This window comes from Heterodontus francisci, chromosome 2, assembly GCF_036365525.1.
Source record: "Heterodontus francisci isolate sHetFra1 chromosome 2, sHetFra1.hap1, whole genome shotgun sequence".
Taxonomy (NCBI): Eukaryota; Metazoa; Chordata; class Chondrichthyes; order Heterodontiformes; family Heterodontidae; genus Heterodontus; species Heterodontus francisci.
Window position 1 is genome coordinate 203,058,987 of NC_090372.1, and position 25,276 is coordinate 203,084,262.

Here is a 25,276-nt window from a genome sequence, read left to right on the forward strand (position 1 = left end):
CAGCTTCCACAGTGCGGACTGCGACACCGACCACTCCCTGGTGTGCAGCAAGGTTAGACTCAGACCAAAGAAGTTGCATCATTCCAAGCAGAAGGGCCACCCGCGCATCAACACGAGCAGAATTTCTCACCCACAGCTGTTACAAAAATTTCTAAATTCACTTGTAACAGCCCTTCAAAACACTCCCACAGGGGATGCTGAGACCAAGTGGGCCCACATCAGAGACGCCATCTATGAGTCAGCTTTGACCACCTACGGCAAAAGTGCGAAGAGAAATGCAGACTGGTTTCAATCTCATAATGAAGAGCTGGAACCTGTCATAGCCGCTAAGCGCATTGCACTTTTGAACTACAAGAAAGCCCCCAGCGATTTAACATCCGCAGCACTTAAAGCAGCCAGAAGTACTGCACAAAGAACAGCTAGGCGTTGCGCAAACGACTACTGGCAACACCTATGCAGTCATATTCAGCTGGCCTCAGACACCGGAAACATCAGAGGAATGTATGATGGCATGAAGAGAGCTCTTGGGCCAACCATCAAGAAGATCACCCCCCTCAAATCTAAATCGGGGGACATAATCACTGACCAACGCAAACAGATGGACCGCTGGGTTGAGCACTACCTAGAACTGTACTCCAGGGAGAATGCTGTCACTGAGACTGCCCTCAATGCAGCCCAGCCTCTACCAGTCATGGATGAGCTGGACATACAGCCAACCAAATCAGAACTCAGTGATGCCATTGATTCCCTAGCCAGCGGAAAAGCCCCTGGGAAGGACAGCATTACCCCTGAAATAATCAAGAGTGCCAAGCCTGCTATACTCTCAGCACTACATGAACTGCTATGCCTGTGCTGGGACGAGGGAGCAGTACCCCAGGACATGCGCGATGCCAACATCATCACCCTCTATAAAAACGAAGGTGACCGCGGTGACTGCAACAACTACCGTGGAATCTCCCTGCTCAGCATAGTGGGGAAAGTCTTTGCTCGAGTCGCTCTGAACAGGCTCCAGAAGCTGGCCGAGCGCGTCTACCCTGAGGCACAGTGTGGCTTTCGTGCAGAGAGATCGACTATTGACATGCTGTTCTCCCTTCGTCAGATACAGGAGAAATGCCGTGAACAACAGATGCCCCTCTACATTGCTTTCATTGATCTCACCAAAGCCTTTGACCTCGTCAGCAGACGTGGTCTCTTCAGACTACTAGAAAAGATCGGATGTCCACCAAAGCTACTAAGTATCATCACCTCATTCCATGACAATATGAAAGGCACAATTCAACATGGTGGCTCCTCATCAGAGCCCTTTCCTATCCTGAGTGGTGTGAAACAGGGCTGTGTTCTCGCACCCACACTTTTTGGGATTTTCTTCTCCCTGCTGCTTTCACATGCGTTCAAATCCTCTGAAGAAGGAATTTTCCTCCACACAAGATTAGGGGGCAGGTTGTTCAACCTTGCCCGTCTAAGAGCGAAGTCCAAAGTACGGAAAGTCCTCATCAGAGAACTCCTCTTTGCTGACGATGCTGCTTTAACATCTCACACTGAAGAATGCCTGCAGAGTCTCATCGACAGGTTTGCGTCTGCCTGCAATGAATTTGGCCTAACCATCAGCCTCAAGAAAACGAACATCATGGGGCAGGATGTCAGAAATGCTCCATCCATCAATATTGGCGACCACGCTCTGGAAGTGGTTCAAGAGTTCACCTACCTAGGCTCAACTATCACCAGTAACCTGTCTCTAGATGCAGAAATCAACAAGCGCATGGGTAAGGCTTCCACTGCTATGTCCAGACTGGCCAAGAGAGTGTGGGAAAATGGCGCACTGACACGGAACACAAAAGTCCGAGTGTATCAGGCCTGTGTCCTCCGTACCTTGCTCTACGGCAGCGAGGCCTGGACAACGTATGCCAGCCAAGAGCGACGTCTCAATTCATTCCATCTTCGCTGCCTTCGGAGAATACTTGGCATCAGGTGGCAGGACTATATCTCCAACACAGAAGTCCTTGAAGCGGCCAACACCCCCAGCTTATACACACTACTGAGTCAGCGGCGCTTGAGATGGCTTGGCCATGTGAGCCGCATGGAAGATGGCAGGATCCCCAAAGACACATTGTACAGCGAGCTCGCCACTGGTATCAGACCCACCGGCCGTCCATGTCTCCGTTATAAAGACGTCTGCAAACGTGACATGAAATCGTGTGACATTGATCACAAGTCGTGGGAGTCAGTTGCCAGCATTCGCCAGAGCTGGCGGGCAGCCATAAAGACAGGGCTAAATTGTGGCGAGTCGAAGAGACTTAGTAGTTGGCAGGAAAAAAGACAGAGGCGCAAGGGGAGAGCCAACTGTGCAACAGCCCCAACAAACAAATTTCTCTGCAGCACCTGTGGAAGAGCCTGTCACTCCAGAATTGGCCTTTATAGCCACTCCAGGCGCTGCTTCACAAACCACTGACCACCTCCAGGCGCGTATCCATTGTCTCTCGAGATAAGGAGGCCCAAAAGAATAATTGAGATACTAGATTGAGGTGAACACCAAATTTGGAATTCGACAAAGTAAAATTTGGCTTAAATCAAGCATTTTAATATTATGCACTCTCAGGATGCATAATGATGGAATGCTCTTCACTTGTCTGGATGGGTGCAGCTCCAACAACATTCAAGAAGCAAACCACCTCATCCACCACCTTTAACACTCACCCTTTCCACCACCAGTGTATCATGGCTGCAGTGTGCACCATGTACAAAATGCCAAGCTGTCTTCGATAGCACCTCCCAAACACTCAACCTCTGCCACCTAGAAGGACAAGTCGAGCAACTGGATGGGAACACCACCATCTCCAGTTTCCCCTCCAAGTCACACGCCATCCTGACTTGGTAATCACCATTCCTTCATCATCACTGTGTCAAAATCCTGGAAAACTCTTATCTAACAGCACTGTGGGTGTATCTTCACCAGCAAGACTGCAGTGAGTAATTGAATAAGGTGGCTCAGCATTACCCTCTCAAGTATAATTAAGGGTGGGCAATAAATACTCACCTCGCCAGCAACACCCACATCCAGTGAATGAATTTTTAAAAAAATAGAATTCCAAAACTACTTCTGCATATATCACTGTTGACTGTAAGGCAACATCTGGCCATTTTGTAGCAAATGCAGTGGAGTGATTGGTTCAAAAACATTCTCATTTGAGGGAATAAATTTTCCAACTGTTTACATCCAATGCTTGATATTTTAACCTGTGTGGTTTGCTTTCAAGTCTCTAGTAGGTTAAGATAAGATAGATTTGTACACTCTTGCACTTGAAATGGAACTTGGAGGAAGAAGTTTGGTAAAATCCACAAAGTGATCCCCAACAGAAGACAATTAGAGAAAAGGTTACTCCTGGCTGCCAAATTGAAAACAGAACTGGCATTTGTCTGAGGATCCAGAAAATGGAGAATTGAGATGATGGGGGCATACCAACTTATGAATTAGGAGCCGAAGTAGGCCATTCGGCCCCTCGAGCCTGCTCCACCATTCAATAAGATCATGACTGATCTGTTTGTGTTTCGAATTCCACGCTCCCATCTACCCCTCATAACTTTAGATTCTTGTTAGGCAAGGGAATCAATCTATCCCCACCTTAAAAATATTCAATGACCCTGCCTCCACCACCTTCTGAGGTAGGGAGTTCCAGTCCCACAACCCTCAGCTCTGTCCTAAAAGGGCGACCCCTAATTTTAAAACAGTGCCCCCTAGTCCTGGACTCATCCATAAGCGGAAACATCCTTTCCACATCCACCTTGTGAAGACCATTCAGGATCTTATATACTTCAATCAAGTCTCCCCTCACTCTTCTAAACTCCAGTGAAAACAAGTCATTCCAACCTTTCCTCATAAGACAACCCACTCATTCCAGGTATCAATCTAGTAAACCTACTCTGAATTGCCTCCAACGCATTCACATTCTTCCTTAAATAAGGAGACCAAAACTGCACACTGTATTCAAGATGTGGTCTCACCAATACCCTGTCCAACTGAAGCATCACATCCTTACTTTTATTTTCAATTCCTCTCATAATAAAGGATAGCATTCCATGAACCTTCTTTATTACTTGCTGTACCTGCATGCTAACCTTTTGTGACTCATGCACTAAAACACCTAGATCCTTCTGCACCTCAGAGTTCTATAGTCGTTCTCCGTTTAAGAAATACTCTGCTTTTTTATTCTTCCTGCCAAACTTCACATTTTCCCACAATATATTCCATCTGCTAGATTTTTGCCCACTCACTCAACCTATCTATATCGGTCTGCAAGCTCCTTATGTCCTCTTCACAACATACTTTCCTACCTATCTTTGTGTCATCTGCAAATTGATCTGCCAAACCATAGCTCCCTCATCTTAAGTCATTGATATAAATTGTAAAAAGTTGAGGCCCCTGCACAGACCCCGAGACCCAAGATTTAACAAAAAATGAAAAAACCGGATCTGCATGATGGAATTTTGAGAACTTTGATTTGAAATTCCATTAGTAGATGCACATCCCTGAAAATCTAGTATAACAAGAATATTAGTTGTGTGCACAGTGAATCCTGCACTCCCTAAATCTGCATCATCCACATTTTTTTTTGTTAAGCATGAACCATTGTATAATTATTTTGAAGGGGGAAATTGAAATGATTCTGTAGTTACTTTAGATATTGTCTCATCGAAAATTGTGTAGTTTTCTAATCCTTATCCCTCTACAATATGTTTCCTTCGGCGATCAGCAACAGTCTTAACTGTTTATTGTACACAGTTCTTGAAACTTTTATATTAAGTTCTTAGTTACTCAACAAATACATAATTACTATTTTCAGTCACCAAGGGTCTTGGACCAAAACAGTATCAGCTGCCTTTTAGACCTGAAGATGATCTATTGGCACGAGCTTTGGTACATGGACCGAAAACAGTGGATGTTCCTGCCTCGCTCCCAACTCCACCTCACAACAACCATGAGGAACTGAGGTCTGGCATTTCATTTCTAAAATTTAATTATAGTACTAGCATAAATTAATGATTTTTAGGCAGTAATGGACTAGTCAGACCACAGTTTGAATTACTTTTCTTTTCCTCAGTCGCTGTTATCTCTGTAATGTGCTGCTTTTTCCCACATATTAAAATGACCTTCTTGATAATGTTGGGTTTGGTATTTGGGGATGAACTTGGAAAGTCATAAACTGAGCTTTTCTGTGCACTTCAAATTGTGCAGATGCTGTTGAATTGTAAGACGCTTTTTTTTTAATACAAATATATTTTCCTTACAGAGGCCAGGAGCATTGTGGTGATGATGACCGTGACTCCCCAGACAGCTTTGTGGCATCGTCGTCTCCTGAAAGTGTAGTAGGTTTGGAGGTCAGCAGATATCCTGATCTCTCCCTGGTGAAAGAAGAGCCACCAGACCCGGCTCCATCCCCAGTCATTCCCATGCTTCCAAGTTCCACCGGCAAAGGTATGGGAAATAACTCTCAAGTGGTATCATTGATGTATAAAACACTTTGGTCAAGACTCAAAGACTGTTCTCTGTCTTACCCCACTTCCCTTTATACTCAATATCCAAATGATGCGCATCAGGCAAATTAAATCCTAATTGCTATTAAAAAAAATGTTTGATCATTTTAGGCAGTAAAATTAGTTGGGAAAATTAGTTGGATTTTCCCTCTGTTATGTCAACTTACATGTCACTTTAAGAATGCATATCTGTTGACAATGTATATCCAAGAATGGTTACAGCACAGAAGCCGGCTATTCAGCCCTTCGTGTCTGTGCTGGCCCTCTGCAAAAGCAACACATCTAGTCCTTTTCCCCGTGGCCCTGCAAATTTTGAAATTATGCCTTGCACACCCAAGTTTGGTAATTAATATAAATTAAGAAAAGCAGTGGTCTGAATACCGACTCCTGGAGAAGCCCACTTCCTCCAGTCCGAAAAACAACTATTCACTGCTCTGTTTCCTGTCACTCAGCCAATTTCATACCCATGCTGCCACTGTCCCTCTTATTCAATAAGCTTTAACTTTGCTGACAGGCCTGTTGTGTGGCATTTTATCAAACACTTTTTGGAAGCCCGTGTATACTGCATTACTCTCAACAACCCTCTGTGTTACCTCATCAAAAATCTCAATCAGGTTAGTTAAAAATGATTTGCCTGTAACAAATCCATGCTCGCTTTTCTCAATCCACATTTGTCCAAGTGACTGTTAATGTCCTGTATTATCGCTTCCAAGAGCTTTTCCACCACCGCGGTTAAACTGACGAACCTGTAGTTTTTGGGTTTATCCTTGCACCTTTTTGAGCAAGGGTATAACATGCAATTCTCCAGTCCTCTGTCACCACATCATATCTGTGGAGTATTGGAATATTATGGCCACAGTCTCTGCAATTTTCATCCTTTCTTCCCTCAGTATCCTCTGGTGCATCAAATCCTGTCCTGGTGACTTATCAGCTTTAAGTACAGCCAGCCTTTCAAATGCCTTCTCTTAATCAATTTTTAGCTCATCCAGCTTCTCAACTACCTCCTCTTACACTATGATTCAGCAGTAACTTCTTCCTTGATGAAGACAGATGCAAAGTACTCATTTAGTACCTGCCTCCATGCATAATTGCCCTTTCTGGTCCCTAATCAGGCTCATCCCTTCTTGAACAACCCTTTTATCATTTATACACAGATAGAAGAATTTTGGATTCCCTTTTATGTTATTTGCCAGTCTCTTCTCATGCTGTTTCTTTGCTTATCTTATTTCTTTTTTCACTTCCCCGCTGAGCTTTCTGTATTCAGCCTCAGGTTCTCACTTATATTATCAACCTGGCATCTGTCTCTCACACCTTTTTTCTGTTTCATCTTACATTCTATCACTTTCATCATCCAGGGAGTTCTGAATTTGTTTGCCCTACCTTGCCTCCTCGTGGGAATGTACCTGAACTATCACCTATTTAAAGGCAGCCCACTATTCCTTTATAGTTTGGCCTGCCAATCTTTGATTCTAGTCTTAGTTAATCTGTTGCTTATAGATTGGTTGGCATAATAAGCGTTTGATCAGAACTGCTGAGAAAATAAATCCTTTAATCAGCCTGAGAACAGGCTGATCCAATTGATGCCATTGATAGTGAGCGACTATGCTGTTGGTTACTCGACCTGCTCAGTATTTCTCCTCAATGCCAGCTCATTATCGCTGGTTAAACAGAGTTCCTCAGAGAAGATTTGATAATTAAGTATGCGTGTATTTAAAACCTGTTGCAGTGAAATATTACCAAATTCTTGGCTGTCTTACTTTCTTGTTAAAAAGCAGCGTCTTAAGTGTTGCTTTTGATCAGACTTATTCCTCCATGGGCTATGCGTTGGACAGTGATCAAGCCATGATCTGTGACTGGATTGGCTCCTTTCCCTGTGAGAGGTTTTCAGTAAATAATACTCTGCAAAGATATGGGTAAAACTAACCAATCCCCAGAATGACGTTATACATACCAAATTACCTCAGCATAAGAAGATCCCTGATTCAAATTAGTTTCTGGATCTTGAAAACCTGTATTGCTGGGTAACTCGAGGTAAATTATATCCCCGTCATTGTCCATTGTCTCAGTACGAGTGTGATATCACAGCAGCAATTACATCAGACGTGGGGTGTTCTGAAAATATCAACAGGTTGGATGGGAGTCTGATAAGAGGAAGAGGGAGATTGCGAATTATAGTTATAATCATCTAGAATAGATTAAATTTTGTTATGAAATGTCAAATGAAAAGCTGAATCGTAATCAAACATCTAAATGGATTCAGGTGAAGAAAAGCCAAACAAGAAAATAAGGAAAAACATCTATATTATTAAACGGAAAATCTCCTGAGTGTTACTTTGTATGTCACTTCATAAAACTGGTTTGTGTGAATCACGTGACAATATTGTTCACCTAGTTGGCATGCACCAACCAGATAGAAGAACCAGAATAAGGAATGATTGTCAGTGTTTGCATGGCAGCTGGTGGAATTTAAAATTCAATTTAATTAATGAATTCAATTATTTTTTTAAAAAAATTGAGAATGGAAAGCTAGTCTCAAGAATAGTGCCATGAAACTATCATTGATTGTCGCAAAAACCCATCTAGTTCACTAATGTCCTTTAGGGAAGGAAATCTGCCGTCTTTACCTGGTCTGGCCTACATGTGACTCCAGATCCACAGCAATATGGTTGACTCTTAACTGCCCTCTGAAATGGCCTAGCAAGCCAGTTAGTTGTTTTTCAATATATTGACTATTTCAGGAAGCGGTTACTGAATTATATTTCAATATTGTAATTATGGCTAGTAGATGTAGTGTTACAACCGAGGTGGGTCCACAGGTCACAACATCTATTTAAATGTTTACCTGGTTACCGATTCAACCAATCATATACGTTTTTTTAAATCCCAGAACAAAATACACCAACTAGGTTTCTTTAATAAACAACAAAATTATCAGTTTATTTTAAAACGAGACTTAAGCAGGAATGAAGCAAAGCGTTAACATGCAGATTAAAATATGAAAGTTCCCTTTTTAAAATTCCCCAATTACACACACACACTCACTCACTCACACAGACACACACTACAGAAATTTACTCTGCAGAGGTCTGTTAGAACAAAAAAGACAAAAAAACTACTTTGGCCAAATACTTGCTCATTCATAACGAAAAAAGAACGATGATATGGAAGGAAGTCAATTGTCCCTTTTTTGGTCTGGCATCTGGGTATATGGAGCTGGGTCGCTAGGATCATTTCAGAAGCATCTGGAGATGTTGAGAATTATTCTAGGAGGCCTTCTAGGAGAAATGTGGCATCAAGGTTTTTCTGCCAGCACACACTTGAATCACAGGATTTTTTTTCCAGCTCCTCGGGAGCTATGTGGCACCAGGGATTTTTCTCTCACTAGATCCTGGTAGGATTTCTTCAGAAAGGTAGAGAAGGTGGTGAGCTGGGTGATTTATTTTCTCCTTGACAGGAAACACCAACTGTCCTCAAACAGTTCACCACACAACAAAAACTGAAAAACAATGTCCAAACCCCAAACACAGACTCGACCACCTGACCTCCACAAAGCTTGACATGTGGCTTCTGTGTAACCATTTTTTCTCAAGTCACCAAGGGTTCTGCTGAGCTCAAATCACCAGTGGCCTCCAGCACAGGTGGCTTTCGAACAACATCTTGCCCTGTTGGTGAACTTGGTAAAAGAAAATCCATGGAATCTTTTTAGTTTTAACACAAGTTCTCAAAAAATAAAAAATATTTAAAAATAATGCAATTACTTTCATAATAGGCATTTTTTATTTTGTATTCTAAATTTCAGTGAAAATGTATCTGCATGTATAGCAATGCAATACATTTTAAATCTGAAATGTGTCTATTTCGGTGAAAGGAGGCATTCCACAGAATGGGTAGAATAAACTGAATTTTTGTTCTGATTCTTGACCATGTGACCTCCAGACCAGGATGTGCACCTTCCCTCCTATGTATTATTTATCTGATGCTGAGTGGTGACTGCTAGTCTCCATACATCTGCAATCTATTGAAGTATATTTTTATTGATTATTCATGTAACTGTGACTCTGCCTCAAGGTCAGAGTAAAATGATTTTATAAAGAAAACTTCTAATTTCACCTTACACATTCTAAAAGCTTTTTTTATATTAAAGAAAGTTGCTCAATTATAATGGAATAATATTTTAATATCTGGAAAGTTATTGACCCTTCAAAATATTGAACTTGCTACGTAGTCAGAATTGATGCAATGGCTCATACATTTCCAAAAACCTTATTTTACAAGGACTCTCATCTGGATATTAAAGATAACAAGAGATATGGGGTGTGTGCAGGAAAAAGGTGTTGAAGTTGATCATCAGCCATGATCGGTTGAGTGGCAGAGCAGGCTTGAGGCGCTGGATGCCCTACTCCTCCTATTTCTTATGTTCTTAAGCCAAGGGCAATTAGGGATGGGTAACAAATGCTGGCCTTGCCAGCGACGCCCACATCCCATGAAAGAATGAAGAAAAAAAGCATTGGGCTTTTCCTGAACTCTGCTTCTCTGAACCCAGGTTCACTTTTTTCCACCTTCTCCCTTAGACTTGACCATTGTGTTGCACTGCACTACCTGGACCTGCCTGGCCTCCTGCATTTTTTATTTTACTGTGACTGAGAACAGCATCATGGAAGATCTTGAAGTCATTTTAAAATCTCTGAACTTATATCAAGTTTGATGGAAGATTTTCTTCTCACCAGAAGAAGAGTTATAACTTCTGTAGACTTAAGTATCTTTCCCATTGCTACGATTGGTTGGCCTTGTAATAAATTTATTTATTTTATTTAGAGATACAGCACTGAAACTGGCCCTTTGGCCCACCGAGTCTGTGCTGACCATCAACCACCCATTTATACTAATCCGACATTAATCCCATATTCCCTACCACATCCCACAATTCTCCTACCACCTACCTACACTAGGGGCAATTTACAATGACCAATTTACCTATCAACCTGCAAGTCTTTGGCTGTGGGAGGAAACCGGAGCATCCGGCGGAAGCCCACGAGGTCACAGGGAGAACGTGCAAACTCCACACAGGCAGTACCCAGAACCGAACCCGGGTCACTGGAGCTGTGAGACTGCGGTGCTAGCCACTGCGCCACAGTGCCGCCCAATTTGACATTTCAATGAACAATAAGTGCTTCCCGTAATGACTCAACATCATTTTAGTGAGCTTGAATCAATAACTGAAATTTGATGAATTTTTCTATATCGTACAAGTATGCTAAATACACAAAATAAGGATTTCATTGTATTAAATTTGAGCCAGCCTTAGCATCATATCAAAAATGAAGCATAATTAGGCGGTGAGATTTTTCACACTTGAGATTTTGCAGATTACAAGGTAATAATGCATTTCTTTTCTGGTTTCAGGTTCAGAAGCACGACGGAGTGATGTTAAGATGGAGTCAACCTTTGGAAATATGGGTTCAACTATGATTTTTGGACATCAATTTGCACAGTCCCAAAATGGGCCTAAAATTGGTCTTCTGTCTGTAGCACTTACTCTGACCCCGACAGCAGCTGAGGTGAGACCTTGATGTTTTCATATAAAATTTGGTGAAATATCTTGTGTGTGTATTTGGTGTTTTCTGCTTTTAAGAATAGTACACTTCATATGACCCCTAGCCATCCCCCAAATAGTGCCCCTTCAACATCAAGCACTAATTTTATTTGCCGATTTTTAAAAATTGTTTTAAAATACTGAAGTAGAGAGCACATGTCCCTAAATCTGACTTTGTTGTATCTGATCTTCAATCTAATTTACCTACACTATATACATTTCTTTTAACTTTAGGATATTAATGGTGTTGTAGCAGCAGTAGCTGACCTCCTGCACGTTAAAGTTCCCAACAGTTATGAGGTCAGCAGTGCACCTGAACCACCTTCAATGCCTTTGATTAATGCTTACAAATTCAATCAAGCCTGGGAAAGCAGACCTTCATTGATGGCTCAAGGCTCCCAACCTAGCTTTACTGGCCCCATCAAGATTATGAGACCTGTTGGGCCTGCAGGCCTCCCGTATATGATTCCTGCCAGTGGTAAGTTTGTTTGTTCAATCTTCTGATGTGGATAATGCTGTTGGCAGTGTGTCTGTTTTCTCCATTGGTGCTGTGTGCAGTTTGTTTTAGATTTCTGCCATCTGCAGATTTTTGCTTTTTGTTTTACTCTGGTGGTGTTGCAGGAAATGGTTCAAGAAATTGCTGATGTGTTTATTGACATATGCTACTGTACGCTTGAGTTTCATCTTTTAAAAAGGGAACAACAGTCAATCTTGTGACCAGGCCCGAAAGAGGAGTTGACTGGGACAGGTCAGCCATGATCTTATTGAATGGCAGGGCAGGCTTGAGGGGCTGAATGACGTACTCCTGCTCCTATTTCTTATGTTGTTATGTTCACAGAAAAGGTACACAACTGAGGAAGGAAGGGGAACTGCTTAAGTATGAATTTCCGTAATATCAGTGGTACCCAGAATATAGCAATTACCTTCAAATTAAAATCCACTAGTGGTTATAAAGCTTTCAGAAATTCATTAAAAGTTAGATTTGAAGATTTTCCAAGCCAGGGATAGTATATAGCAGTCAAAGATCTAAAACAACCAGATAACAAAAACATACAAAGAGTTGTACATACAATATTCTGCAATCTGATTTGCCTAGATTTGATTTATCTTCTATTAATTACATGTGGTTTGTCTGGGGTTCTGTAATTTGTTCATGAATTGTAAAAGACTGAACTCCAGTGCATTATATTGTAAGTCGATGAATACTTAAGTGACAAGTTAGCTGCCCTCTACAGATTGATAGAATGGTGCAGTCCAGACCAGGGAAGGTTCCTCCATTAGCCTTCCACAAGTTAAATGATGGTGAACAAAATTTTATTTTTATTTAGAGATACAGCACTGAAACAGGCCCTTCGGCCCACCAAGCCTGTGCCGACCAGCAACCACCCATTTATACTAACCCTACAGTAATCCCATATTCCCTATCACCTCCCTACACTAGGGGCAATTTACAACGGCCAATTTACCTATCACCTGCAAGTCTTTTGGATGTGGGAGGAAACCGGAGCACCCGGCGAAAGCCCACGCAGACACAGGGAGAACTTGCAAACTCTGTTGATTCAAGCTAGAATTACACAGTCAGTTTGAATGTGTGTGTGTACACATTATATATAAAATATATATATGTATGTATAAATAAAATGAAGTACACTAAAATGCCAATGTATCAGTTTTGAAATGATCTGTAATAATTTGATGCTTCTGAAAGAACTATGAACTTTTATGAATGTAACAAGTTCAGAAAGTTAAATGCAAGAGAGACGGCTCTTAATTCTGTAGCCTGGCATGTGCTATTTTCTTTTTATCCAATTAGCATTGATCTATCCCCCCTGTAACAGGCACAATGGCACTTAAAGCAAATAATCGAGCAGTCGTGAACAGTTCTACCAGCTCTAAACCTCAGTGGTGCCGTCATTGTGATGTTGTAGTGCTTGGCAATGGCGTACGGAAGACGGTCACTGATCTTTCATATAGCAAGCAGGTATGTTTTTCTATGGCCGGTAATATTTACTGCAAAATTATCTGAACAAAGTTTAATCTTATGCACAGTATTGATTGGTCAGATAAGTGCTTTAACAGGAAAATTGTAGAATTCAGGACATTGCAGGGAATTACTTCATTTCCGGTTAAATTTTCTTTTGGTGAGGTCCCTTCGAAGAAGACTGTTAGTGTTTATAAAAAAAAAAAATCCAATATAGTCACATGGCAATATATTATTGGCACAGGAGCACAATTTACTGTGATGCAATTTAGAAGTGATTAAATGTTGTAGCACCAACCTATAAAAGAATAATAATGCAACGGCATTGATACATCAAAATCTTTTCCTCCGACAGTACAATGGCTTTGATGGTGGGGGGCTACACATTAAAAGAATGTCAATATTATAATTACTGTGATTTTTTTTTTTGCACTTCTTCCTGGTTGCTAATTGTCTAACCCAGGTGGTTTATGCTTGATATAATACTCTCTCACAGTGAGCCATTGACATCAGATCACCTGTTGTCATGTTTCTCTCTCTCTCGATGTGCATCCAAGTGTTTCTTGCATTGGCAATCTGAAAGAAATACCTATCTCAAGCTTTGGTTATATGATTGAGCTAATTGAAAGTCTCCAGTAGGAAATTAGTTAGTTTGGAAATGTATTCCATCTGCCAGCCGAGTGATTCAGCCTTAATCTAGTTTTAGACAGGTAGATTATATTCAGTGTTATGCAGCACCATATTCCATCCAGATAGCTGACTATGAACATCAGATCACAATCCCGTCACGACCTGCTGCATTAACTGTAAAATGGTAATTGGAAAGATTAGGTAACCGTACGTTTGAACCTAGAAGGATGCTGTCATCCGCTTACCAGAGACAAAAGCTTGGGATCTGATTGAAGGTAGCTGATGGGCTTTAAAGAATAGTGGAGCCAGCTGCCAATTAATGTCAAACACGATAATGTTGTCCCTTCTAAAGGGGATAGTCACGTGTTTCACCATTGTGAATAAGGCAGAGCTCAAACATTGAAATCCAAGATCAAGTACCAAAGGTTCTACTGAAATGTGTCTATCAATCTAGCTACTGCTATTTCATTTATCTCCTCTCCTTTCATTCTGACCCTGCTGCCATACTGTGCCACGATTCTTGGCTGTTCACCTAGATTTTTCAATACTTAAAAAAAAAAAAATCCAAATCAAGGTGAACAACATGAATGTTAAACATCACCTTTGAAGGCTTGATCCATGACAAGCTACTAGCCTCAGTAACAGTGCTGGACTTCCAGAATTTGGTCTGAGGATCTTGCTACCTATTGTAGAAGGTAAACAAACATAAACAAAAACCACTGAATATTGATATAATTAAATAAATGTTAATCCTAAATCTGTTTTAACTGATTTTTGTTCTAAATAAAGTGCTGGTGACATTTCTTTTAAGGAAAAAAAGACTCTCACCGGTGAAACAATGGAGCACTGTAACCAGCTTCATAAATGGTGTGATGCTGTTGCAACTTTTTTTTCTGAAAGCCACTTTGTATAGTGTATAATAGTGTTATAGCTCCATAGTACCTAGTCTCATTTAGAGCACATAAATTTAATAATTATGTATAGCATCAAAGTCTGCTTGCCATTTGTGTGTTGATTACTGTTTTGATAGTTAGCTTCAGTTTTGACAGCAAGACTTCACTCATCTGTTAATTCATAGTCACTTGGGGGTACATTTGTACACGTTTGTGCCAGAACCATCTTAAATCTTTTATTTTCTCCCTTAGGATTCAAGAGACAGAACAGGCAAAACAGAGGCTGATATTGTCTTCTGTAGCAATAATTGCTTCGTGCAGTACGCAATGGCCACACAAGCAAAAACTCCCGAGTCAAAGGTAATCAATAGTGTTTTTAGAATGAGGGCAATTTTATAATTATCTGCCCTAAATGTACAAAGATAAAGTTACAATTATAGTACCTATGTAATATAAAAATAAATGTTATGAAGATATTATGGATATATTTAAGTAGGTCCCAAAAAACAAACCACCTGTGTCAAATATTGGGTTAAAAATGTACATAATAGAGGATTTCATCATGCAAACATACAAGGTTGACTATTCTATTTCATTGCTGTACAATGGATTCCACTGGCGGATAACATAACTGATTGACATAACGTCATGTAAAAATTAGTGATATTTTAAAAGAGCATTCTACTCATCCTTTGCATCAGTTTTTACAAATGATGGTTGAAGTAAGGATGTAGATGTACCAGAGGGCAATATTTTTTTTAAAGTACTGTTGAAAATCAGTTAAGGTGAATAAGTCGCTGGGCTCTGATGGCATGTACCTCAGAGGCTGTTGAAGAAATTCAGAAAGGAGATTAATAGCGGCTGTGATCACAATTATTCATTCTTCACTATGTAAATTGCACCAGGGCATCAGAGACCACTGTAGCTATTGTAACACCTCTGATTAAGAAGGATAAACTAGGAAAATTAGTCAAATATCAGTTGTGGGCGAGTTCTTAAAATTAGTGAAATGCATGGGGCAATCCAGAGCAGCTAACACAGAAAGCCCTGTTTGAATCTGCAGTCTTTGATCAACATGAAACATAGACCTCTTCAGTTTATTGGTTCTGGCCTGGCTGACGGTCCATGGGAGGGAAGACCAGTTGCCAGGTGGATGATGAAGAGTGAGAATAACATTTTCATGCCATCGAAAGGAGAATTTTTTAATTGCTTGTATCCTAAGTTGCTGGCATTTCATAATTCTGATCCCATTTTTGTAAAAGATTGTGGGTTTACAAATACCAAATTTCAGATAAAATGATTCAGTTGAGATTAACTGCTATCTACACCTTACATAACTCATTGCCATTATTTTCACATTAGAAGGAGCTTTGTAGTCACTTCTAGTTTCATCCTACCCACAGACAACTACAATGAGCAGTTAAGTAGCATAATTAACAGCATGACACCTCCAGGCACTTCCCAACTTAAGATAATTTCAGACTCAGTTGGCATTGGGTGATGTAGAAACTTCCAAAGTTTCTTTCAGGTTGAAAGTAATTCCCCTTTATTTGATTCATGCACACTTATTTCCTTAAGGAATTCATGTCAAGAAGCTCTCCATTTCTTTTGTCAGAAAACTTTCCAGCACTACATACCGTAAAATGATTCACACCAGATTTATAATTCCTATTTACGGCCATGTTGCTTGGTTTTCTGTTGCTTGAAATGGTACATGTGGATGGTGCATTTAAATGCATGACATATGTGCACATGTGTTTTAATTTTTTTTTATTTATAGATGCAGCACTGAAACAGGCCCTTCGGCCCACCAAGTCAGTGCTGACCATCAACCACCCATTTATACTAATCCTACATTAATCCCATTTTCCTACCTCATCCCCACCTTCCCTCAATTCCCCTACCACCTACCTCTACTAGGGGCAATTTATAATGGCCAATTTACCTATCAACCTGCAAGTCTTTGGCTGTGGGAGGAAACCGGAGCACCCGGCGAAAACCCACGCAGTCACAGGGAGAACTTGCAAACTCCGCACAGGCAGTACCCAGAATCAAACCTGGGTCGCTGGAGCTAGCCACTTTGCTGCCCCAATGTGTTAATGGGGACAGGGCAAAACAATGCAGACTCTTCAATTTGCCACAGTGCTGTTCATTTGTAAGAATACTAGATTTTATTTTTAAAAATGGTTTGATGCTTTTTTTTAGATCTGCATAGATATGTGCAACTTAAATGTGTAAAATACTGAAGTTAACTCTTTGATAGCATTCTGAATGCTTAGTCAAATTTTTACAGGGTAATGTTAAATAATATTGGTTTTAAATCTGACATTACTCAATAGTTTGCATCCATTCTTCTGAAAGATTGATCATTGTTCTTACTAGATCCAGGATGAAATAAAATTATCTTAAAATTCACCTTGTCTTTTCTTTTCGCACAGCAGGAAGTTGCATCTATAGTGGTAGAGCAGCCAGCCAAAGATGTGACGAGAAACACATTCCATCACTACAACAACAACACCTCCTCTTTAGATGTCCATCGCCTTCCACAGATTCAGGAGAATGCAGTGTCTCCAACTACTCCAACTGTTTATTTCCCTCCCGCCACCCTGCAGGACCTCAAACAAGAGTCAAAACCAGAAGATCTCAAGGTTACAGTGAAGCTGAAGCCTAGGCCAAGGTCGCTGCAGGGGGATCTGGATGACAACCGTCCAGCAGTTAAAAGGTGGAAAGGGATGAAGTGGAAAAAGTGGCGAGTTCAAATAGTCATTCCTAAAGCACATTTGAAGTTAGCATCTGAAGAAGAGATAGATGAGCTTCTAAAGAAACTTGGGACATCACTAAAGCCTGAACCCATGCCCCGAGACTATAGAAGATGTTGTTTATGTCACGAAGAAGGGGATGGAACAACCAATGGAGCCGCGAGGCTCCTGAACCTTGATCTGGATCTCTGGGTCCACTTGAACTGTGCCCTCTGGTCCACAGAAGTATATGAGACACAAGCTGGCGCCTTGATTAATGTGGAGATGGCTTTGAGACGGGGTCTTTCTATGAAATGTGTCTTCTGTCATAAAATGGGAGCTACTGGGACATGTCATCGGATAAGATGCACGAATATTTATCACTTTACCTGTGCCAGTAAAGCCCAATGTATGTTTTTTAAGGACAAGACTATGCTCTGCTCAATGCATAAACCAAAGGCACCCCATGAGCAAGAGTTAACGTATTTTGCTGTCTTTAGGAGGGTCTACGTACAACGAGACGAGGTAAAACAAGTTGCTAGCATTGTCCAGCGAGGAGAACGCAACCACACTTTTCGCGTTGGGGGACTAATTTTCCATGCCATCGGACAACTTCTCCCACAGCAGATGCAGTCTTTCCACAGTTCGATAGCACTCTACCCAGTTGGCTATGAGGCGAGCCGCTTTTACTGGAGCACACGTTACTCCAACAAACGCAGTCGGTATCTCTGCTCCATTGAAGAGAAAGATAATGTTCCAGAGTTTGTGGTCCGAGTCATTGAACAAGGTCATGAGGATCTGGTCTTAACAGGAAGTTCTCCAAAAGGTAAGAAAAAGCATTTTGTTTTCTCGCAAGTATGGCATCAACCATTTCATACCGGATGGTATTTTAATTAGTCAAATGCCTGCCAGCTTTTTCTACAAATTTCGAAATAAGTTAAGTCTGGATTTCAACCAAAATATGTCTCACTTTATCCAAGATATTAATGTACAGCAGTGATTGCACACCTGTCACAGAATGAATCACAATGTGTGCTTTTTTGACATTTCAGCACTGTTCTCTCCTCATGTAATTCCATTGATGTGCACATATTTCTTGTGGCCTGTAGTAATGGAAATTATCAATTATCTCTATCAGATTGAGGTTACTTCTTCTGAAAAGGAGTTCATCCTAAGTAGCTTCAGACTGAAAGGTACTTTGACTTCCACATGGTCACAAGTGACCACTAAATTGAATATGGACTTCCAACAAACTACAGATATCAATTCTTGAATTATTTAAGTTGAGCAACTCACAGGACTGATCATTTTGACTGAGTAAATCTATAGTTATTAATCACAATAAGGTTGAATTAGAATTAGAACATTACAGCGCAGTACAGGCCCTTCGGCCCTCGATGTTGCGCCGACCTGTGAAACCATCTGACCCTACACTATTCCATTTTCATCCATATGTCTATCCAATGACCACTTAAATGCCCTTAAAGTTGGCGAGTCTACTACTGTTGCAGGCAGGGCGTTCCACGCCCCTACTACTCTCTGAGTAAAGAAACTACCTCTGACATCTGTCCTATATCTATCACCCCTCAACTTAAAGCTATGTCCCCTCGTGTTTGCCATCACCATCCGAGGAAAAAGACTCTCACTATCCACCCTATCTAACCCTCTGATTATCTTGTATGTCTCTATTAAGTCACCTCTCCTCCTCCTTCTCTCCAACGAAAACAACCTCAAGTCCCTCAGCCTTTCCTCGTAAGACCTTCCCTCCATACCAGGCAACATCCTAGTAAATCTCCTCTGCACCCTTTCCATAGCTTCCACATCCTTCCTATAATGTGGTGACCAGAACTGCACGCAATACTCCAGGTGCGGCCGCACCAGAGTTTTGTACAGCTGCAGCATGACCTCGTGGCTCCGAAACTCGATCCCCCTACTAATAAAAGCTAACACACCATATGCCTTCTTAACAGCCCTATTAACCTGGGTAGCAACCTTCAGGGATTTATGCACCTGGACACCAAGATCTCTCTGTTCATCTACACTACCAAGAATCTTCCCATTAGCCCAGTACTCTGCATTCCTGTTACTCCTTCCAAAGTGAATCACCTCGCACTATTCCGCATTAAACTCCATTTGCCATCTCTCAGCCCAGCTCTGCAGCCTATCTATGTCCCTCTGTACCCTACAACATCCTTCGGCACTATCCACAACTCCACCGACCTTCGTGTCATCCGCAAATTTACTAACCCACCCTTCTATACCCTCTTCCAGGTCATTTATAAAAATGACAAACAGCAGTGGCCCCAAAACAGATCCTTGCGGTACACCACTAGTAACTAAACTCCAGGATGAACATTTGCCATCAACCACCACCCTCTGTCTTCTTTCAGCTAGCCAATTTCTGATCCAAAGCTCTAAATCACCTTCAACCCCATACTTCCGTATTTTCTGCAATAGCCTACCATGGGGAACCTTATCAAACGCCTTACTGAAATCCATATACACCACATCCACTGCTTTACCCTCATCCACCTGTTTGGTCACCTTCTCGAAAAACTCAATAAGGTTTGTGAGGCACGACCTACCCGTCACAGAACCGTGCTGACTATCGCTAATGAACTTATTCTTTTCAAGATGATTATAAATCCTGTCTCTTATAACCTTTTCCAACATTTTACCCACAACTGAAGTAAGGCTCACAGTTCTATAATTACCAGGGCTGTCTCTACTCCCCTTCTTGAACAAGGGGACAACATTTGCTATCCTCCAGTCTTCCAGCACTATTCCTGTCGACAATGACGACATAAAGATCAAGGACAAAGGCTCTGCAATCTCCTCCCTAGCTTCCCAGAGAATCCTAGGATAAATCCCATCTGGCCCAGGGGACTTATCTATTTTCACACTTTCCAAAATTGATAACACCTCCTCCTTGTGAACCTCAATCCCATCTAGCCTAGTAGCCTGAATCTCAGTATTCTCCTCGACAACATTTTCTTTCTCCACTGTAAATACTGACGCAAAATATTCATTTAACACTTCCCCTACCTCCTCTGATTCCACACACAACTTCCCACTACTATCCTTGATTGGCCCTAATCTAACTCTAGTCATTCTTTTATTCCTGATATACCTATAGAGAGCCTTAGGGTTTTCCCTGATCCTATCCGCCAATGACTTCTCGTGTCCTCTCCTTGCTCTTCTTAGCTCTCCCTTTAGATCCTTCCTGGCTAGCTTGTAACTCTCAAGCGCCCTAACTGAGCCTTCACGTTTCATCCTAACATAAGCCGCCGCCTTCCTCTTGACAAGCGCTTCAACTTCTTTAGTAAACCACGGCTCCCTCGCTTGACAACTTCCTCCCTGCCTGACAGGTACATACTTATCAAGGACACGCAGTAGCTGCTCCTTGAATAAGCTCCACATTTCGATTGTTCCCATCCCCTGCAGTTTCCTTCCCCATCCTACGCATCCTAAATCTTGCCTAATTGCATCATAATTTCCTTTCCCCCAGCTATAATTTTTGCCCTGCAGTATATACCTGTCCCTGCCCATCGCTAAGATAAACCTAACCGAATTGTGGTCACTATCACCAAAGTGCTCACCGACATCTAAATCTAACACCTGGCCGGGTTCATTACCCAGTACCAAATCCAATGTGGCATCGCCCCTGGTTGGCCCGTCTACATACTGTGTCAGAAAACCCTCCTGCACACACTGGACAAAAACTGACCCATCTAAAGTACTCGAACTATAGTATTTCCAGTTGATATTTGGAAAGTTAATGTCCCCCATAACAACTACCCTGTTACTCTCGCCCCTGTCGAGAATCATCTTCACTATCCTTTCCTCTACATCTCTGGAACTATTTGGAGGTCTATAAAAGACTCCCAACAGGGTGACCTCACCTCTCCTGTTTCTAACCTCGGCCCATACTACCTTAGTAGACGAGTCCTCAAATGTCCTTTCTGTCGCTGTAATACTCTCCTTGATTAACAATGCCACACCCCCCCCCCCCCCCCCCCCCCCTCTTTTACCATCTTCTCTGTTCTTACTGAAACATCTGAATCCCGGAACCTGCAACATCCATTCCTGCCCCTGCTCTACCCATGTCTCCGAAATGGCCACGACATCGAGATCCCAGGTACCACTCCATGCTGCAAGCTCACCCACCTTATTCCGGATGCTCCTGGCGTTGAAGTAGACACACTTTAAACCAGGTTCTTGCTTGCCAGTGCCCTCTTGCGTCCTTGTAACCTTATCCCTGACCTCACTACTCTCAACATCCTGTACACTGGCACTACAATTTAGGTTCCCATTCCCCTGCTGAATTAGTTTAAATCCCCCCGAAGAGCACTAGCAAATCTCCCCCCCAGGATATTGGTACCCCTCTGGTTCAGGTGAAGACCATCCTGTTTGTAGAGGTCCCACCTACCCCAGAAAGAGCCCCAATTATCCAGGAAACCAAAACCCTCCCTCCTGCAGCCACGTGTTCAACTCCTCTCTCTCCCTATTCCTCACTTCGCTATCACGTGGCACGGGCAACAACCCAGAGATAACAACTCTGTTTGTTCTCGCTCTTAGCTTCCACCCTAGCTCCCTGAATTTCTGTCTTGAATCCCCATCTCTCTTCCTACCTATGTCGTTGGTGCCTATGTGGACCACGACTTGGGGCTGCTCCCCCTCCCCCTTAAGGATCCCAAAAACACGATCCGAGACATCACAAACCCTGGCACCTGGGAGGCAACTTACCAACCGTGAGTCTCTCTCGTTCCCACAGAACCTCCTATCTGTTCCCCTAACTATGGAGTCCCCAATGACTAATGCTCTGCTCCTCTTCCCCCTTCCCTTCTGAGCAACAGGGACAGACTCTGTGCCAGATAACTGTACCCCATTGCTTACCCCTGGTAAGTCGTCCCCCGCAACAGTATCCAAAACGGTATACCTGTTGTTGAAGGAAACGGCCACAGGGGATCCCTGCACTGCCTGCTGGTTCCCTCTCCTTCCCCTGACGGTAACCCATCTACCTACTTCTTTTACCTGAGGTGTGACTACCTCCCCATAACTCCTCTCAATAACCCCCTCCACCTCCCGAATGATCCGAAGTTCATCCAGCTCCAGCTCCCTAACGCGGTTCTCGAGGAGCTGGAGTTGGGTGCACTTCCCGCAGATGCAGTCAGCAGGGACACTCTTGGCGACACTTACCTCCCACATTCTGCAGGAGGAACATTCAACTGCCTTAACTTCCATTCCCTCTATTCTAAATTCCCAACAAATCCAGCAGTCCCCTGGTCCTCCGAAAACAAAAGGGAATTAACTTTTAAACTTCCACTGAAATTGACTTCCCAGCTGTAAGCTCGCTCTCACACCTTCGCTACTGTCAAGCTGCAGTCACCAAAACTAAAAGGTTTTGAGTTCAGTTTATGCAGTCAATGTGGAGTGGGTGAGGCATTGGAAAAGAAATTCATGTTTTTAAAAAAAGCTGTAAAAACAGAGATATGGATTTGTTGCCAAAGGGCTGAAGAATTAAAAATGGAGGATCTAAGTATGAACCTAAATGATGAGACAAGCTTATTTTAGAACTATAAGAATAAATGACGATAGTGGGAAATGTATTTATTGAAATGTTTAAAAAAACATAATACTGAAATTTTATCATACTATGGAAATTCCATGTTTTCTCTTTCAGGAGTGTGGCAAAAGCTTCTGGAACCCATAGCTCGCCTCCGAAAAGATGCTGATATGCTGAAACTCTTCCCAGACTACCTTAAGGGAGATGACCTCTTTGGCTTGACTGTTTCTGCAGTCACAAGGATAGCAGAATCGGTATGGGGTTTTTACAACATACTACATGTGTTGCAGTTAATCAAAGCTTTGAGATGTGCCTCTGCTATAGTAGGAGATTTGACCACTTTTAAAAATGAGTTCTCTCAAGAAAATCTGAATTGTAAAAAAAAAAAATCAGCATTGTGACAAAAGGTCAGTTTTTCTTTCCTGCACTTTAAGACGCTTGAACACAATGCAGCTGGCACTGTGTTAATTACTGAGGGAGTCCTGCACTATCGAGATGTGCTGTTGTTTGAATTGGATGTTAACACAGTCATGTCTGCTGGACCTTGTGGCACTGTTTAATGAGGACCCTGAAGTTCGCCCAGTGTTCTAGCCGCATTTCTCTTTCAACTACTACCACTAAAAAAAAATAACTGGCCATTGATCCCATTACTATTCATTGGAATTTTCCTGGGCCAAATGCTGCCAGATTTTCCTACATGACACTGCAAAGTAATTCATTATGTATGAAGGTCTTTGAAGCTTTTCTTACAGATAAAGGGCTGGATTTTAAGGAGCCCTCGACGTCGGGATCTGTGGGGGGTTGGGGGGGTGGGCGGGGGCAGTCCTGCAGATGGCCCTGGATGAGGCCTGCCACGGACCTCGACACTGGCAGGGCCCGGCCCGGCCTGATCCTCCCATCAGTGGCAAGGCACTGTAGCAACCTTCCCTGCTGCTGGATGACCGGACCTGAATTAACATATGCAAATGAATAAAAATAAGTAAATGTGCACTTACCTGGGATCTTACAAGCCCGCTGCTATCTTCAGAGCAGCGGCTGGTACTCGTGCCTACAGATCCCCATCTGGGGCAATGAGGCACAACGCTGGTGGGGAAGGGGGAGGAGGTAAGTTTACCAGTGTGGGGGGGAGTGGGGGACAGGGTCAAATTAACGTCATGGGTGTAGGGGATGGTGGGAAGGGTTGTAGTTTAAACTTTGTGCAGTTTGGGAGGGGAGTATCAGATGGTTACATTAAGTATTTTGGGGGGGAGGTGGGCAAATAATTAATTTGTTAATGGGGTGGGGAGAAGGGCAAAGAAAATGTATTTATATAATTTTATTGAATATTTCCTTAAATATTTAAATAAGCTGGTAGGGCTAACAGCCCTTTTTAAAAAAAAAAAATGGCATCAGCGCCTGGGCACAGGCAGCTGACGCCATTGTCGGCGATGGACAGCCCGCACCCTCCATGTGATCGGGGCGGGGGCCTTGGGCAGCCCGCCCCAGTTATTTAAATGTGCCACCGTGCTTGAGATCATGGCAGCTCTTTGGCATGTGGCCCACATGGGTGGGCCACCATTTTGAAGCTTGCCGCCAATAAAAATGTAGCCCAAAGAGTGACATAAATGCAAATCTTTATTTCGAACCGGAGACCAGATGACAAAAATAAGTTTGGATGAAGACCTTTCAGCCAGCCATTTGATTTCAACATTCGGAAGCAGGATAGTACGAGCGAGTTATCAGCTGGGAAGGTGAGTTTCAGCTTAAAGTAAATTACCTTTTGTTTCGGCGGACCAGGGGACTGCTGGGTAAGTAAATCCTATATATTTGGGCAGTTTAAAATATATAAATAATCTCTGTTGTCAATTTAGTGCGGAGGGGATGGAAGCTAGGGCAGTTGTATGCTCCTTTTGCAGGATGTGGGAGGTAAGGGTCACCACTTGTGTCCCTGCTGACTTCACCTGTGAGAAGTGCACCCAACTCCAGCTCCTCGCAGACCGCGTTAGGGAACTGGAGCTGGATGAACTTTGGATCATTCAGGATGCAGAGGGGGTGATAGCGAGTAGTTATAGGGAAGTAGTGACACCTAAGTTACAGGATAAAGGGTGACCGTCAGGGGAGGGAAAGGGAATAGGCGCACAGTGCAGGGATCCCCTGTGGCCATTCCCCTCAGTAATATGTATACCGTTCTGGATACGGTTGGGGGGGACGACCTACCAGAGGAAAGCCACAGTGGCCAGGTCTCTGGCATTGAGCCTGGCTCAGTGGCTCAGAAGGGAAGGGGGGAGAATAGGAGAGCGATAGTGATAGGAGATTCAATGGTTAGAGGAACAGACAGGAGATTCTGTGGTCGCGAACGAGACTCCC

The 25,276-nt window shown here is 42.5% G+C and overlaps 1 protein-coding gene across 17 annotated transcripts in view; it reads left to right on the forward strand.

The window, feature by feature from the left end:
• The window catches only part of kmt2ca (lysine (K)-specific methyltransferase 2Ca), a 460,534-nt gene that overhangs the window by 413,818 nt on the left and 21,440 nt on the right, over positions 1 to 25,276 (forward strand). For 12 of the 17 annotated variants that reach the window (XM_068015025.1, XM_068015031.1, XM_068015026.1 and 9 more), the window contains 8 exons: positions 4,839 to 4,986; positions 5,286 to 5,470; positions 10,933 to 11,087; positions 11,357 to 11,600; positions 12,961 to 13,103; positions 14,879 to 14,986; positions 17,065 to 18,190; positions 23,048 to 23,184. In XM_068015025.1, the coding sequence (XP_067871126.1) occupies positions 4,839 to 4,986; positions 5,286 to 5,470; positions 10,933 to 11,087; positions 11,357 to 11,600; positions 12,961 to 13,103; positions 14,879 to 14,986; positions 17,065 to 18,190; positions 23,048 to 23,184 (2,246 nt within the window). The remainder of the gene's footprint in view (positions 1 to 4,838; positions 4,987 to 5,285; positions 5,471 to 10,932; positions 11,088 to 11,356; positions 11,601 to 12,960; positions 13,104 to 14,878; positions 14,987 to 17,064; positions 18,191 to 23,047; positions 23,185 to 25,276) is intronic. The other 5 variants (XM_068015029.1, XM_068015032.1, XM_068015038.1 and 2 more) reach the window with 1 other exon arrangement.